The sequence below is a fragment of the Nyctereutes procyonoides genome, unplaced genomic scaffold (genome assembly GCF_905146905.1).
Source record: "Nyctereutes procyonoides isolate TBG_1078 unplaced genomic scaffold, NYPRO_anot_genome, whole genome shotgun sequence".
In the NCBI taxonomy this organism is placed as follows: Eukaryota; Metazoa; Chordata; class Mammalia; order Carnivora; family Canidae; genus Nyctereutes; species Nyctereutes procyonoides.
The window spans coordinates 60,796,765-60,814,509 of record NW_026575121.1 but is presented as its reverse complement, the minus strand read 5'-3'; the positions used below and the strand labels follow the sequence as shown (position 1 = coordinate 60,814,509).

General features: G+C 52.0%; 2 protein-coding genes across 9 annotated transcripts in view; both read right to left on the bottom strand.

Moving 5' to 3' along the window:
- The window catches only part of TMCO3 (transmembrane and coiled-coil domains 3), a 52,281-nt gene extending 40,200 nt beyond the window's left edge, over positions 1–12,081 (bottom strand). For 2 of the 8 annotated variants that reach the window (XM_055335948.1, XM_055335954.1), the window contains exons 1-3: positions 11,843–12,076; positions 7,116–7,224; positions 1,075–1,598 (exon numbers count right to left, since the gene is read on the bottom strand). In XM_055335948.1, coding sequence (XP_055191923.1) covers positions 1,075–1,518 — 444 coding nt within the window. In that variant the 5' untranslated portion in view covers positions 1,519–1,598; positions 7,116–7,224; positions 11,843–12,076. Of the gene's footprint in view, positions 1–1,074; positions 1,599–2,525; positions 2,633–3,027; positions 3,178–7,115; positions 7,225–11,842 lie in introns of all 8 variants that reach the window. The other 6 variants (XM_055335950.1, XM_055335951.1, XM_055335949.1 and 3 more) reach the window with 6 other exon arrangements.
- On the bottom strand, positions 8,694–11,929 carry LOC129516491 (basic proline-rich protein-like). The gene is made up of 10 exons (XM_055335886.1): positions 11,843–11,929; positions 11,505–11,657; positions 11,216–11,313; positions 10,925–11,022; positions 10,353–10,833; positions 9,955–10,165; positions 9,643–9,840; positions 9,263–9,509; positions 9,010–9,128; positions 8,694–8,888 (listed from the first exon to the last, which is right to left on the bottom strand). The coding sequence occupies exons 1-10, from the start codon at positions 11,927–11,929 to the stop codon at positions 8,694–8,696; spliced, it is 1,887 nt and encodes a 628-aa protein (XP_055191861.1).
- Positions 12,082–17,745: the final 5,664 nt, after the last annotated feature.

The following is a 17,745-nucleotide window of genomic DNA, read 5'->3' as shown; positions in this document are numbered from 1 at the left end:
GCTGGCCATAAGCAGTGGGATCCCCTCTCATGATGTTGGGCAATGGGCATAAGGCCGCAGGTCCCAATCACACAGCAATCATATGGAAACAATAAACACAATGACAAGCATTCTGTATTCACTTTCAGTACAGAATTCAATACATTACATGACATATTCGGAGCTTTATTATAAAATAGGCTTCATGTTAGGTGTTTTTGCCCAACTGTAGGCTAACATGAGTGTTCTAAGCAGGTTTAAGGTGAGCCAGGCTAAGCTACAGTGTTGGGTCGGTTAGGTGCGTTAACTGTTATTTTTGACTTGCTGTATTTTCAACTTTTGATGGGCTTATTGGGATAAAATTCCATCGTAAGTCAAGGAAGATCAGTATTTAAACTGACGCATAGGAAATGGTATAAACCATGGCTTCAAAAAATCATATAAGTATCACATCTGCATCTCCCCATTTTCAAAATATACTTCATCAAAATCCTTATCTCAAATGTATGTATTTGTTTAAAACTAACGTTAGTACTTTTATTTTCAGCAGATGGACATTAAAGACAACCAACCTACACACTAAAAGGAATTGTTGTCAGGAACTCAAAATGTTGATTGCGGTTACAAATATACTTCTTTCCACATCAGTTTACTGGTATAACTTAGGTCACTATTTTGGTTACCTGGGGATTTCCACTATAGAGAAGCATTAGAACAACTCCTGGAGGGGATCCCTGAGTGGCTCGGTGGTTTGGCACCTGCCTTCTGCCCAGGGCATGATCCTGGAGTCCTGGGATCGAGTCCTGCGTCGGGCCCCCTGCATGGAACTTGCTTCTCCCTCTGCACCCGCCCTCCTCTGTCTCTTATGAATAAATAAAATCTTTTTTTTTTTTTTTTTAAAAAAAAGAACAACTCCTAGAACAGATCCCTGGAATTCATGAAATGTAGCTATGCTAAGATCATGCAAAAGGAGCGGAATATTTCTGTATGTGTGCTGCTGCACACAGGTGCCTTCTCTTGTGTGCACACAGTGCCCACTGCCTTCTCCCGACTCCAACTTGATCTGCTCCCTGGCTTTGAGTGGGACAGACTGACCTTTATCGCAGCCTCCCTCAGGGCCTCCAGGCGCTGCCTGCTGCTCTCCTTCATGTTCACAACATCTCTGTAGTCTCCCTGCAGCGCTCGTTGCAGTCCATAGATCGCCTGGAACACTGAGTTTTCACTTTCATTCAGCTCCTTCTGGAAAATTTCAAATGTGTGCACCTGAAACAGTTTCTCTTCATCTGACAGGCTAACATCTTTTTCCACTGCTCTGATTGCACTATTCAGTTTGTTAAGAACCACAGCCTTTTGGCGAAGAAGCCCAGAGAGCTTTCTGCAACTGTCCAGGACCCACTGCTTCCTCTGAGCGATCGCCGCTCCTCTGCCTCGGTGTAACTTGATGGCATGTTTTGCTACCTCTTCGTGTTCTGCAGCATCTGCTATCAAACGAAGCAGTGGAAGCAACATCCAGAAGTAGTTTTTTTCCAATACCTTCATGATCCAATTTTAGAGGACAAGGGAAGGCCGTCTGAAGGTTTCTGCTAAGGTGACCTTGCATTTTAGATACACATTTTCAGCTGAAAGAGATTTATTATCACATGTAGTTGAATAATGACTCATTACTATTGAGACCAGAGTTAAGTATTAAATAATGACATCCAGAAAACTATCACTTTTTTGAAGATGTTATTCTTCCAAGATAAATTTTAACACCTCAACTATCTATTACACCTGTAGTTAAATCAAATACTGAATGTTAAAGCACAGGGGCTGGTAAAGAGTTGAGACTACAGCCATTAGAAATGACAAATACCCACCATTTGCTTCAACGTGGATGGACCTGGAGGGTATTATGCTGAGTGAAGTAAGTCAATCGGAGAAGGACAAACATTATATGGTCTCATTCATTTGGGGAATATATAAAATAGTGAAAGGGAATAAAGGGGAAAGGAGAAAAAATGAGTGGGAAATATCAGAAAGGGAGACAGAACACGAGAGACTCCTAACTCTGGGAAATGAACTAGGGGTGGTAGAAAGGGAGGTGGGCAGGGGGTGGGGTGACTGGGTGATGGGCACTGAGGGGGGCACTTGACAGGACGAGCACTGGGTGTTATTCTATATGCTGGCAAATTGAACACCAATAAAAAATAAATTTATATATAAAAAAAGAGTTGAGACTAATGGTTACATTAAATTTAAAAGTAATTGTTTTTTTTAAAACTTTGCCTCATCTACATACTAAATCTGTGTGCAAAAGACAAAAATCAATTCAACTTATAAGGGCCCTTGTATTAAACCCCAAAAAATAGCATTGATTTCTGCTATCACAGATCGGTGAACCACCTGGAAGAAACATGGTCCACATCATTTATGAAAAAATGAGTAATTAGCTTACTCTACCATATTGTTTTCTTTAATAATCATTAGAAATTTCCCTAAATCTTCAAAATCACAGATGTCAAACATAGAAAAAGAAATTCGCAAAACACAAATCATAATCACACCTGGATCAGTAGGGCTTTATTAAATGTTCAAACATTTCTATCATCCAAATTGGGGTCCTTCTCTCCCTCTCATCAGGAAGCGCCCGGGTACCATGCATGAATTTATCCTGGCAAGTGAAGCACAGATAGGACCCTGACCATGACAGGCTGAAGGTTGCATTGAAGGCTATGGTGCAGGCAGCAGTGGGTGCTACAGCTGTGGTGTCCAGATTATACTAGGAGGGCAGGGCTCTGTCCTCCCTCCAGAGAGAGTGATCAAGGAGCAGGGAAACACTGTGTCAGCAAGGTCACTGAGAAGGAATCACCTCAGAGGTAGGAAAACAGAGAACAAATAAATGCCAAGATAGGCCAAGCAAGCTACGCCCTAAAACATAACCACTGAAGACGTGGCAACCCAATCACTGGGCATAAGTAGTTGTGTCACAAAAGAAAACAAACTTGCCACTTACAAAAACTTGTACTTTAACAAAAACAAAATATTGATATAAATTAACTGGGGCACCTGGGTGGCTCAGTTGGTTGGGTGTCTACCTTTGGCTCTGGTCATGGTCCTGGGGCTCCGGGAACCAGCCCTGTGTTCAGCTCGCTCGGGGGGAATCTGCTGCTCCCTCTGCCTCTCCCCTGCTCATGTGCTCTCTCTCAAACAAATAATCTTAAATAAATAAATAAATAAACAAACAAACAAACAGACTAATCATTAGCAGCAGCATCACCATGATTTATGCCAAATGTACCAGTAATTTCCCATTCCTGGGGTTCTGTTTACTCAAACACAAATCTATATCTCAGTTTCACTAGCAATCCCAATTCTCACAAGTTTAATCTGGTTTCCCATGCAAAACAGATCAGATGCAACAAAAGTAAGAGTGTTGGGCAGCTTGGGTGGCTCAGCGGTTTAGCACCGCCTTCAGCCCAGGGTGTGATCCTGGAGACTCAGGATCAGGTCCGTCAGGCTCCTTACATGGAGCCTGCTTCTCCCTCTGCCTGTGTTTCTGCCTCTCTCTCTCTCTCTCATGAATAAATAAAATCTTAAAAAAAAAAAAAGTAAGATTGTGAAATTTCTAGAGAAAAAATTCTGACCAGACCAAGAAATGACAGCCAATAGAGAGTTGAGATGAAACAGAGCTTCTGAAAAACCAACACAAGAACTCTGCCAAGGCTAGCAGTCCAGGGTCTGGTAAGGGCTGAAGTATGCCCTTCAGTAAGATGCTGAAATACAGGACAAGAGGGACACCTGCCTATCAAAAATCAACAGGAAAATATTATCTTCTGGCTCAATATTCTGGTTAGAAAGTCAGGAAACTGCTCAATTTCAAAACATTTTTGAATCCTTCGGCTCCTGACATTATGTACTACAACAGTTCATTTCTTTCCAACATGAGAATATACTGTCTAAACTACCCAATTTCGTGTTAGTTTTAATGTAACTTTAAGTAAATGTTAACACCTTAAAAATAAATAAGTGGTTACCTAATGATAGTAATGCCTAGCAATTCAGTTAATCTCTCACTTAATGACTCATTTTATTGCTAAGCTTCTAGTGTTGCAGGGGACAGAAAGAATTCAATCACTACTTCAGAAGTGCAAGTTTTTTTAGTATTTTCCAGAATCAAGATAGAAATTTCTGAAGTTTTGTCAAGGTTTCCCATTTTCCTTAAAAGATCTCAAAAAGTGATTCTTTTATGGATTTCAAACTTCAGACAAATAACCTGCCACACAGTTTGTGAACAACACCCATCTATCCATCTCTGGTTCCCTTCCCTAAACATGTTCCTGAAATTAAATAGTTAAAACTCTACCCCTCAACACATGAGGGACTATTACATTTTATGAGAAATCATTGAGAATTTTGGTTGTGGTAATACTAGTCTTTCCACTAAAACAAGCTTATATCATGAATATGAAACTGAAATTATAGACTGAAAATATGAACCAGTCCTTTTTTATAAATTCAATTTCATCTTATCTTCAAACTTAACTACCAAATCCTATGCACTACTAAATTGTAGCATTGTCTTCAAGAGATATTAAGCATTTTTATCTCCACTGTTCTGTTATTATCTTCAATTATAAAAAGACACTTTGGATTTATTGTGATTAAAAGAACTAATATAAGGAAATCCTGTACATTTTAGGATGAATTCCTAGAATTTCTGCATCTTTTTTTTTTAAGATTTTATTTACTTATTCATGAGAGACAGAGAGAGAGAGAGAGAGACAGAGACACAGGCAGAGGGAGAAGCAGGCTCCATGCAGGGAGCCCGATGCAGGACTTGATCCTGGGTCTCCAGGATCACACCCTGGGCCTAAGGCGGTGCCAAACCGCTGAGCCACCCGGGCTGCCCTGCATCTTTTTTTAAGATCGTATTTATTTATTTGTTTGTTTATTTAACATTTTATTTATTTATTCATAGAGACACACACACACAGAGAGGCAGAGACACAGGCAGAGGGAGAAGCAGGCTCCATGCAGGGAGCCCGATGTGGGACTCAATACTAGGTCTCCGGGATCACACCCTGAGCTGGAGGCGATGCTAAACCCACTGAGCCACCAGGGCTGCCCGAAGATTGTATTTATTTATTTGAAAGAAAGAGTGAGCATGAGCATGGGGAAGCGGGAGGTGCAGAGAGAGGGGGAGGAACAGACTCCCCACTGAGCAGGGAGCCCCACAGGGACTTGATCCCAGGACCCTGAGATCATGACCCCAGCTCAAGTCAAACACTTAAATGACTGAGCCATCCAGGCAACTCTAGAATTTCTGTATCTTGATTCACTGATACAGCCTCAAGGATCGCGAGGCTGTACAAAGACAGCCTATCACAGGGGCTCTACAACTCCTTTTCCACAGCGTTGTTAAATGACAAACTGTGGAGAGGGGAGCAGATGGGGCTGTGGGAGGCCAGGGGAGCAGTTGGAGGGACCCCGTGGAGGGAAATGGTCTGTGTCCTGGCCACATAGGTGGCCACAGGAACCCACACGTGACACACACACACACACACACACACACACACACACACGCGTGCACCAGGATTAAGCCGTCTGGGTGAGGTGGGTGGATCAGACAAATGCAGTCTTCTGCTTATACCAGATGTTTTGTCAGGAGCTACCATTGGGGAAATCTGGGTGAAGGATTTACAGGATTTCCTTATATTAGTTCTTTTAACTACTTGAATCTATAATCATCTTGAAATAAAGTTTTAAAAATTCAATATAAATGCTGTTTTCCACTAAACACTTATAATGTGTAATGATCACCATTTACATTACAGAACAAGGAAAACACGCCGATTATGTTTTTTTATATTTTAACCTAGGAAATGCCCTAAACCAGAACTAAAGGCTTTAAAGATGTCACTGCTGCAGTAAAACACAAAGTTGCTTTTCGTTTAAAGCAACAGCAGAATCAGTACTCTGAATACAACCCACCCCAAAGGTTTCTATTTACATATATTTCAACATTATTTAAACTATATCTTCACAGGTTTGCCAAATCTCTAATGGGTTTTGCTTGCTTGATGAATGCAGAACAGGATTCCCAAAACTTACCTTAAAATTGATGAGAAAAACAAATTGATGAGATTATTTGATCAAGAACAAAAATATTAAATAAATGTCTTAAGCATTTTAGAATAAAAAGGCAAATGGGTTCACCATTAAGCCCACTCAAAAAATAAAAAAACAAAACAAATAATCTCCCAATACTTTTAGGGGTGACTGGGTGATTCAGTCTGTTGAGCATCCAACTCTTGGTTTTGGCTTAGGTCATGGGTGATGTCATGGGTGATGGGACTGAGCCTGTTGTCAGGCTCCATACTCAGGGAGGAGTTGAGATTCTCTCTCCCTCTCCTTCTGTCCCTCCCTGGCTCACACCCACTCTCTCTTTCAAATAAAAAAAAAAAAAAAAAAAACTTAAAAACAAAACCAAAAAAAAAAAAAAACTTCCAATACCTTTAATACACTGTCATACAAAAATCACATTACTCTTATTTTGTCCAAAATCTTTAGCAATGCAGAAACATCACATCATTTATTGCATAGAAAGCTCAAAAGCAAAACACAATGATGTAGTCTAAAACCAACCTTTTTCAGAGCAGTCACCCAGGTTCAGATTTCTCACACATGCCTCTAACTCAGCTCTACAGGACTGCAGGACGTGTAAAGGGACTATTTCCTTAGACATCTGGCCTGAGAGAGTGCCCTAGAGCCCTGGGGTTGCTCAAGTCCCTTCATGGAATGGGGCTGGGGAGGCAGATGGGGAGGGGAAGACTGGGGAGCAGCAGCTCCTCTATTCTTTTCAATTTTCTATAATGGGCTAAAATTCGAAAACCTCACAGCTCTGCCTCCCAGCATTCTGCCTATGTGTAGCCACAGGATGCTCCATCATCTCTCCTCCTCTGCACCTTCCATATCCACTTTCTAATTTTCCTGATCAAACCACTGAAAAAGAGTCTAGTTTGTTCACCACACTCGTAGTGCAGCCAGTCTGTGAGGCGGAGGCCAACCCCCCCAGGCTCCAACACAACTCTCTGGAGGGACCCCAGCCCCATCCCCTCAGCTGAAGCAGGGCCCTAGGCGTGGGGAGTACTGACCTGGTATCACATGCAGCACCTGGCGCTGTGTGCAGGGGATTCCAGAGCAAGTAGTGTGGGTATGGCAGGAACAAAGCTAGTAAGTCCAATACTGGTTATTCAGCTTCTTCTGAAAAAGGAAAATATAAAGATCACTTGTAGGAAATAGTTTAAAGTTAGAATTTCTCTGTGATACCAGCAACAATTCAGGAAATGAACAGGAGGGGATCCTTGGGTGGCGCAGCGGTTTGGCGTCTGCCTTTGGCCCAAGGCCCGATCCTGGAGACCCGGGATCGAATCCCACATCAGGCTCCTGGTGCATGGAGCCTACTTCTCCCTCTGCCTGTGTCTCTGCCTCTCTCTCTCTCTCTCTGTGACTATCATGAATAAATAAAAATTAAAAAAAAAAAAGGAAATGAACAGGAAACAAAGCAGGGCTCGTGGAAAGGTCTTAGAAGCTAACTCCCCGGTAAAAATAACCTACCACAATATAATTTGTGGAGAATTTTAAATATGAACAAATTGAATGACAAAAATATAATTCTTTTTTTTTTTTTTCCGATGCAAACACACGAGAGTTTATTTACAAGCTCGAGCTTGTGTCCAAGTATACCTGACACAGGGGAGCAGGGACTTGGACCCCGAGGTGGCTTTTATTTTTTTATTTTTTATTTTTAATAAATTAATTTTTATTGGTGTTCAATTTACCAACATACAGAATAACACCCAGTGCTCATCCCGACAAGTGTCCCCCTCAGTGCCCGTCACCCATTCACCCCCACCCCCCGCCCTCTTCCCCCTCCACCACCCCTAGTTCATTTCCCAGAGTTAGAAGTCTTTATGTTCTGTCTCCCTTTCTGATATTTCTCACACATTTCTTCTCCCTTCCCTTATATTCCCTTTCACTATTATTCATTGAATGACAAAAATATAATTCTTAAAAGATAAAGTACTTATGATCTTACAAATACAACTCCCAAAAAAAAAGAAAAAAAGAAAAAAAATAAAACAAAAACAAACAAAAAAACAAATACAACTCCCAGATTCATATCTAATTTGTAAAACAATTAGGCAATGAATCAGGAAAGAGAGAGAGGAAAAAAGACAATGAAGGACAATTCTCAGGGACTAAGCAGTTTTAGAGTACTTAATGTCACCTAACATACAAAAAAAACACATGTTCCATTAAGTAATCCACTGACTGAGATTACTTTTTAAAAAATTGATATCATATAAGAAAAAACTTAGAACCGGTAAGACACCCTGATCCAAAGAATGATCAGGAAAATGTTTATGAAAAGGCCGAACTACCTTTTACCCCTAGGTGATGACAGGATCTAAAAACTCAGGAACATCAGAACCTAGCAATGTTCTGAGAAGGTCGGATCCCAGAATGGTGGAAGCAGAGCCTGTTAGGAAACCCGGTCAGCTAGCTGCACCCGTCCTCTCTCTAGAACCAGGAGAGTGGGTACCGGGTGCGGGGGGAGTGGGGGTGCACCCGCCGTCTTAGGGCCGGGGAGCGGGTACGGGGAGTGGGGGTGCACCCGCCGTCTCTAGGGCCGGGGAGCCGGTACGGGGAGTGGGGGTGCACCCGCCGTCTTAGGGCCGGGGGAGCGGGTACGGGGGGAGTGGGGGTGCACCCGCCGTCTTAGGGCCGGGGGAGCGGGTACGGGGAGTGGGGGTGCACCCGCCGTCTCTAGGGCCGGGGGAGCGGGTACGGGGGAGTGGGGGTGCACCCGCCGTCTCTAGGGCCGGGGGAGCGGGTACGGGGGAGTGGGGGTGCACCCGCCGTCTCTAGGGCCGGGGGAGCGGGTACGGGGGGAGTGGGGGCGCACCCGCCGTCTCTAGGGCCGGGGGAGCGGGTACGGGGGAGTGGGGGTGCACCCGCCGTCTCTAGGGCCGGGGGAGCGGGTACGGGGAGTGGGGGTGCACCCGCCGTCTCTAGGGCCGGGGGAGCGGGTACGGGGAGTGGGGGTGCACCCGCCGTCTCTAGGGCCGGGGAGCGGGTACGGGGAGTGGGGGTGCACCTGCCGTCTTAGGGCCGGGAGAGCGGGTACGGGGAGTGGGGGTGCACCCGCCGTCTCTAGGGCCGGGGAGCGGGTACGGGGAGTGGGGGTGCACCCGCCGTCTTAGGGCCGGGGGAGCGGGTACGGGGAGTGGGGGTGCACCCGCCGTCTTAGGGCCGGGGAGCGGGTACGGGGAGTGGGGGTGCACCCGCCGTCTTAGGGCCGGGGGAGCGGGTACGGGGAGTGGGGGTGCACCCGCCGTCTCTAGGGCCGGGGAGCGGGTACGGGGAGTGGGGGTGCACCCGCCGTCTCTAGGGCCGGGGAGCGGGTACGGGGAGTGGGGGGGTGCACCCGCCGTCTCTAGGGCCGGGGGAGCGGGTACGGGGGAGTGGGGGTGCACCCGCCGTCTCTAGGGCCGGGGGAGCGGGTACGGGGAGTGGGGGTGCACCCGTCGTCTTAGGGCCGGGGGAGCGGGTACGGGGAGTGGGGGTGCACCCGCCGTCTTAGGGCCGGGAGAGCGGGTACGGGGAGTGGGGGTGCACCCGCCGTCTTAGGGCCGGGGAGCGGGTACGGGGGAGTGGGGGTGCACCCGCCGTCTCTAGGGCCGGGGGAGCGGGTACGGGGAGTGGGGGTGCACCCGCCGTCTCTAGGGCCGGGGGAGCGGGTACGGGGAGTGGGGGTGCACCCGCCGTCTTAGGGCCGGGGAGCGGGTACGGGGAGTGGGGGTGCACCCGCCGTCTCTAGGGCCGGGGAGCGGGTACGGGGAGTGGGGGTGCACCCGTCGTCTTAGGGCCGGGGAGCGGGTACGGGGAGTGGGGGTGCACCCGCCGTCTTAGGGCCGGGGGAGCGGGTACGGGGAGTGGGGGTGCACCCGCCGTCTTAGGGCCGGGGAGCGGGTACGGGGAGTGGGGGTGCACCCGCCGTCTTAGGGCCGGGGGAGCGGGTACGGGGAGTGGGGGTGCACCCGCCGTCTCTAGGGCCGGGGAGCGGGTACGGGGAGTGGGGGTGCACCCGCCGTCTCTAGGGCCGGGGAGCGGGTACGGGGAGTGGGGGTGCACCCGCCGTCTTAGGGCCGGGGGAGCGGGTACGGGGAGTGGGGGTGCACCCGCCGTCTCTAGGGCCGGGGGAGCGGGTACGGGGGAGTGGGGGTGCACCCGCCGTCTCTAGGGCCGGGGGAGCGGGTACGGGGGAGTGGGGGTGCACCCGCCGTCTCTAGGGCCGGGGGAGCGGGTACGGGGGAGTGGGGGCGCACCCGCCGTCTCTAGGGCCGGGGGAGCGGGTACGGGGGAGTGGGGGTGCACCCGTCGTCTTAGGGCCGGGGAGCGGGTACGGGGAGTGGGGGTGCACCCGTCGTCTTAGGGCCGGGGAGCGGGTACGGGGGAGTGGGGGTGCACCCGCCGTCTTAGGGCCGGGGAGCGGGTACGGGGAGTGGGGGTGCACCCGCCGTCTTAGGGCCGGGGAGCGGGTACGGGGGAGTGGGGGTGCACCCGCCGTCTTAGGGCCGGGGAGCGGGTACGGGGAGTGGGGGTGCACCCGCCGTCTTAGGGCCGGGGGAGCGGGTACGGGGAGTGGGGGTGCACCCGCCGTCTTAGGGCCGGGGGAGCGGGTACGGGGGAGTGGGGGTGCACCCGCCGTCTCTAGGGCCGGGGAGCGGGTACGGGGAGTGGGGGGGTGCACCCGCCGTCTTAGGGCCGGGGGAGCGGGTACGGGGAGTGGGGGTGCACCCGCCGTCTCTAGGGCCGGGGAGCGGGTACGGGGAGTGGGGGGGGTGCACCCGCCGTCTTAGGGCCGGGGGAGCGGGTACGGGGAGTGGGGGGGGTGCACCCGCCGTCTTAGGGCCGGGGAGCGGGTACGGGAGTGGGGGTGCACCCGCCGTCTTAGGGCCGGGGAGCGGGTGCGGGGAGTGGGGGTGCACCCGCCGTCTTAGGGCCGGGGGAGCGGGTACGGGGAGTGGGGGGGGTGCACCCGCCGTCTTAGGGCCGGGGGAGCGGGTACGGGGAGTGGGGGTGCACCCGCCGTCTTAGGGCCGGGGAGCGGGTACGGGGAGTGGGGGTGCACCCGCCGTCTCTCTAGGGCCGGGAAGCGGGTACGGGGAGTGGGGGGGGGCGCACCCACCGTCCCTGCGCCGGGAAGCGGTACGGGATGGGGGGCCGGGGGGTACACGAGAACCCTTCCTGGCCCCCCGTGGCTGCGGAGTTCAGGCCCCCGCGGACCTCGCGGGGGGGGGGGAGCTGGCTCTGAACCCGGCCTTCCCGGAGTCGGGAGCCGCAGGGAGGTACAGGATGCCCCAGGAGCGGGCTCGGGGCTGTATCTCCTGTTCCGTAGCCCCCGTTACCCTCCAGGGACACCGCTGAGGGCCGTCGCGCCTCCGCCCGGGGCGCCAGGAGCAGGGCACAGGGCTCACCCGCTGGCTTCCGCAGCCTCCGCGGCGCCACGATAAAGTCCTGACGGTGCCCTGGGCCGCTGTGTCCCGCTGTCCCGTGGCGGCCCCCGCACCGCGGCCCCGGGGTGTCCCCGCCAGGCGCACCCGCCCTAGGAGCAGGGGTGACGCCGCCCCCTGGGCAGCGCACCCCGGGAGCAGAGCAGAGCAGACACCGGCAGTGGGGCCGAGGGGCCGAGGGGCCGAGGGGCCGAGGGGCCGAGGGGCGGGCTCTGCGCGCGCCGCGGGAGAGGGCGACCCCGGGGTGGACCGCGGAGGCCGGCGACGCGGGACCCCGCGCCCGACCCGCGAGCAGCGCTCACCTGCACGCGGCCGGCGGACGTGCGCGCTCGGTCCGGGGCTCCCGCGCCGGGAGCCGAGCAGCCGACAGGGTCGCGCCTTACTCGCATCCCTCTACCACCGACAGGCCCGCCCCGGGGCGGGGACGCGGACGCGGACGCGGACGCGGACGCGCTCGGGCGTGGAGAGGGGCCCGGCCCTCCGTCGCCCTCTCCCGAACGCCGTGTGCGCGGGCGCGGCCCCGAGGGGGCGGCGTCCCCTCAGGGGCCGGGCCTGGGTCCCGTCGGCCCCGGGCGGCGCAGTGCACGTCGGGAGTTGTAGGAGGTGGCGGGCCTGGGCCCCGTCGGCCCCGGGCGGCGCAGTGCACGTCGGGAGCGGGCAGGGCCGAGCCTGAGCGTCGCCCGCCCCCTCACTCTGAGCGGGTGTCCGGGCCGCCGACGCGGGGGGCGGGGACGGCCTGCCGGGGCTGGGGCGCCTGCGCAGACGGCTGGCGCCGGCGAGAAGCCGGGAAAGCGCCAGGGAGAATGGTAGGTGGTGGACGCCGCGGTCCCCCGCCGGGCTCCTTCTGCGCCCCGGGGCGAGGGCACGCCGGGGCCGGGGCAGGGGGCAGGGGGGCTGGGGGGCTGGGGGAGTACCGGGCACTGTCGCGGGGGCGGCGGCGTTGGGGCCCGGGGTTTAGGTCGGGGTCACGGCCGGGCTCGGGGCTGGGGCTTCGGGGCCGGGCCGGGGCGGGGCGGGGCGGGGCGGGGGCGGGGGGATGGGGGAGCGCGGGGCGCGAAGGTCCCGGGGGCGGGGCGGCTGGGCGGGCTGGGGCCGGGCCTGAGGGCGCTAAGGGGAGGCGCGGCGCGCAGGTGGGCTTCTGCCGGCGGAATGGCCCGCAGCCCGGGGGAGCAGGGGGGCCAGGGCACGGGCGCCGTGGGCGGACGGGGGCGCTGCGACGGGGTGTGTGCGGTCGGGAGCGCTCGCGGGCCGCGGACACCCGGTAGCAGCGACGGCCCTGCGGCAGGTGGAGGAGGAGGTGAGGGCTGGGCGCGGGGAAGGGTTGGGGCAGACGGTCACACCACGGTTCGGATGTCCGCGCCCCTGCCCGGCCCCCACGCGAGCCGCCCCAGAGAGCACGCGCGAAGCAAGAGCTGCTCTGTGTGGGAGGCAGCGCGGGGATGCGGAAAGCACGGGGGGACCTCGGGGTTGGTTGGAGAGGCGGACTGCAGCTCCGAAGAGGGGCTGCTGGAAGCGCGCAGCCGCTCTGAGATGCGGCGGAGGCCGTGCGAGTCGGTGGGTTCCCTGTTTACACCGTGAATCCCGAGGTTTCCCTGTGCCGGCGAGCTGCACAGGTGTGGGCCCAGCATTCATGGAGCTGCTGTTGTGGCCTGGGGCGGGGGCACCAGGCAACTCTGGACTGTGTTCTGGCTGTGGTCAGGGCTCGGGGCTGGAGAGGCCCAGGAATCTGTGGGGTGCGCTGGGCAGCGGTGCCCAGTGCTGGGGCAGAGTAATACCAAGTGTGGGACTGCATGCGCTGAGTTGTCCAGGTGCACCCTAGAGGGTGCAGCCCTCTAGGCAGAGGACGGGTCCCAGGAACTGGAACATGCGCCCTGCTCAAGTGCAGGCTGGCAGAGAACAGTGACCTTACAGGAGCCTGCGGAGGGGAGTGTCCTCAGGCGGGAAGCATCTTCTAGGGCCCAGGAAGAACAGGCTCATGTTTGCCCTGGTGGTCGTGAGGGGCAAGTGACAGGGCTTCAGACAGGAGGGAAGTGGTCTGGGAGGAACGTGTAGAGGACAGCCGAGGCCTGAGGGTGTGGAACTTCAGGGGGAAAGAAGCATAGAGAAGGAGACACAGAGGGGCTGGCCCCAGAACCAAGAAGACTAAGGACAGTGGACTTAGAAACCCAGAGGGAGCATGGTCATCCGTGCAGCCCGAAGGCTCTACATGGCGCTCATGGAGCAGCTGCCCTGCCTAGGCAGGAGGATGAGTCCACCACAGGGCCTGGTGGAGGGAGGGAAGGAAGGGGAAGGGGACCATGGACGAAGGCTGCACAGCGACTGCAGAGGCTGAAGAGCCAAGAGTGCGTAAGGGGATGCTTGAATATAACTCCACCCCAGCCTGCTGTACACTGAAGCACACACAAAATCAGTGACAAAGTTAATGTAATTAATTTGATCAAAATATTTGCCGTGGCTACCGCTAACCAAATGTTTTGTTGTGTCTGTGGAAGGGCATTGCAAGAATAACTTATTTGGAGCTCCCTGGGGGCTTAGTGGGTTAAGCGTCTGCCTTCAGCTCAGGTCATGATCTCAGGGTCCTAGGACTTGGGTCCTGAGGTCAAGCCTGGCTCTTGCTCCCTGCTCAGCAGGGGTCTGCTCCTCCCTCTGCCTCTGCCCCTACCCACTGCTTGTGCTCACTACCCCCCATAAATAAATTTTAAAAAATCTTTAAAAATAAAAAAAGAATAACTTTTTTTTTTTTTCATTTTATATCTGGGTAGTCTTGGTGCCCAGAGTAGTAGTGGGCAATTTTTTTCAAAGTCACAGTTGAGTATGTTTTAGACTTTTCCTATAGATTAGAGATTTTATTTGAGATTGTCCATATTTTTATTTTAAGAATTTTGTATATTTTAACAAAGCTAAACAATTGAATATCCCTCCCCTCTAAAAAAAAAACAAAAAGCTGCTGTTAATTTCTTCGATGCATAAGCTGTAGTGAGGGCCATCAAAGCTTGAAGGAGAGACCCTGGTCCTGCCTATTTTTGGGCTTTCGTTAATGTTACGTGGATGTAGCCCGTCTAAGTGAATCCAGAGCTTGCTTCTGTCCCCTGGGATGTTTTAGTTATGAGACATTTTGTTCTAGAAAGCTTCATGCCAATTCCTTTTTCTTTCTTTCTTTTAAAGATTTTATTTATTTATTCATGACAGAGAGAGAGAGAGGCAGAGGGAGAAGCAGGCTCCATGCAGGGTGCCTGACATGGGACTCGATCCTGGGTCTCCAGGATCACACCTCGGGTTGAAGGCAGCACTAAACCGCTGGGCCACTGGGGCTGCCCGCCAATTCCTTTTTCTACAGATCACAGCTTGAGTCTCTCAGTACATTTTGGACACGAAGCACACGTGGTGTTTACACTTAGCCAGTGACCATTGTTTCAATCATGGTTACTTTCTGGAGAAACCAGTAAGGGGTAACATCGAATGTTGCTTGTTTGTTGAGAATCCCCTTCCTTTTCATTCTGGCCAGGGACTGTTGTTGGCCAAGCCTAGACCCACAGCTGCCGCTAGCTACCCTTGCGGAAGGAGCACCTGGTGACCCATGAGGCACCGGGAATAGATGGAGGAGGGACTGTCAGTTTCTCCATCTGTCCTGCTGCCCACTGTGTAACTTCCATAGTAACAGGTCAAGCCCCTTTGCCTGGTTTGCTCCATACACACTTAGACCTCTTTCTAGAGTTTTCAGAGAGTATTCTTCTTTACCCTGTTGATATTTTGTCATGTGTTAGGAGAAGCTTCAAGAGGTGATTATCAGGAATTCACCTCAAGACCAGAGAACGTTTACCTGGCGTGAATTCATCAGCATGTGATGCTGGTAAAAGAATTTAGTTACTGGGGCGCCTGGGTGGCTCAGTGATTGAGTGTCTGCCTTAGGCTCAGGTCGTGATCTTGGGGTCCTGGGATTGAGTCCTACTTCGGGCTCCCTGCAGGGAGCCTGCTTTTGCCTCTGCCTCTCTCTGTGTCTCTCATGAATAAATAAATAAAATCTTTTAAAAAATAATAATTCAGTTGCCTAACAGTATGCTACTGTGTTGATTAATCTTAGAGGTTTTAAGAGTATGATACTGGAATTTTTTTGAAGCATAATCCACATAATATAAAATCAGCTATTTAAAATTTTTTTAAAAATTTATTTATGATAGTCACAGAGAGAGAGAGAGAGAGAGAGAGGCAGAGACATAGGCAGAGGGAGAAGCAGGCTCCATGCACCAGGAGCCCGACGTGGGATTCGATCCTGGGTCTCCAGGACCGCGCCCTGGGCCAAAGGCAGGCGCCAAACCGCTGCGCCACCCAGGAATCCCAAAATCAGCTATTTTAAAGTGTACGACTTAGTGGTGTTGAAGACATTCACAATGTTGTGCTTCCACTACCTCTGTCTAGTTCCAAACCATCTCAAGATCCTCAAAGAAAGCCCATGCCCATTAAGCAGTCACTGCCCATTTCCCACTCCCCCCCAGTCCGTGGCAGCCACTGGTCTGCCTTCTGTCTATGCATTTGCCTATCAGCCTATCATTTCATATAAATGGAATCATACGACATCTAGTTTTTCATGTCTGACTTCCTTCACTTGGTATAATGTTTTCAAGCTTCATCTACATTGTACCATTTTTCAGTACTTTGTTCCTTTTTATGGCTGAATTTCAGTGTATATTGTGTTTGTACACCAAATTTTATTTTAAAACCATGACAGAATTTTAAATCGAGCACTGATGGCAGTTTTCATCATACAGATGTCATGAGCATTGCTAGTGATGCGCCGGGTGGGTTTTGGACATCTATCTCCCCTTTAGTTGCTGAGGGAGCTGTTGGCTTTACCCACCCTCCCGTGGGGAAGCCATCACCTTCATTAAAGATGCTGCTTCCCTTTTGTCAGCTAATTGTCAAAACATATGGGATCTGTTCTGATTTAGTTAATTTGATCTTACCAGAAAGTATAACTGAGCTCTTTGTCTAGTTCTTTTCAGTGGCTCAGTTTCAGGAAATAGGGTACTGAATATATATTGTATATATCTCCCTATAGTCTAGATCAGAATTAGAAACTACAGCCTGCAGGCTCAATCCCTATGTGTGTAAAATAAAGTTTTATTGGTACACAGCCCATCTGTCATTTACACATTACAGAACTGAGTAGCTGCAGCAGAGACCAGTGGCCCCTCATCTACCATTCTGGGCCTTATAACCTGAGCCTCACCTTCCCTTCATCTCTGAGGAACCAATAGATAGGCTTCAATAATCTGTGTGAAGACCCCCAAATCTTATGCAAAAAGCACATGTTTTGCCTAAGAAAGGATCCATGATTTTCACCAGTTTCTAGAAGGGACACAAGATCCCAAATGATCAGCAGTCATTGTTCCTAGTAGCCAAAAGGTCAGTGCCCTGTGTCTACATCAGCAGTTCTGACACTTAATAGAACTGGGTTTGGTATGCACTTTAAAAAATTACTGGAGCCCCAAAGAGATTTTGTTTATGTGAATGGTAGCCATCCGGATTTACCATATTAGAAGTTACAGTGAAGGGGGATCCCTGGGTGGCTCAGCGGTTAAACGCCTGCCTTCAGCCCAGGGCGTGATCCTGGAGTCCTGATATCAAGTGCCACATCAGGCTCCCTGCATGGAGCCTGCTTCTCCCTCTGCCTGTGTCTCTGCCTCTCTCTCTCTCTCTGTCTCTCATGGATAAATAAAATCTTTAAAAAAATAAAATAAAAAGTTTAAAAATATTTGTATACTTAAAAATAACAATAATCAGCCTATTGCATATTTGTGTTACATTTTTGCAAGGATCACAAGTCATGTGGCCTCTGCTGCATTCCAGTGAGCTTGAGAGTGGCAGATAATGGGATTGTTGTGAAAATAGTTCTGTCACGGTGGAACCCCTGAGAGGTCTCAGGACCCTGGATTGCCTAGACCATACCTGGGGAGCGGTGTGTTTGAACTGTATTGTGTTTGCTGAATTCCACTCTGCTCTTTTGGCATCAGCAGTGAGGGATGCTGTAAGAAGCACCTTTGGAAGCTTACTCTGCCATTGGCTGTGGGCATTGTGGGAGGGGCTAGTCTGTTTCTAAGAGCAGGAAGGGCACAGGGCAATGTCCTTCTATGAGTGGCCACAGGGGCCACTCCTTTGGGTTTCAGTAGGAGGAGCTGTGCCACTTCTGGGCCACTGGTAGGTTTTT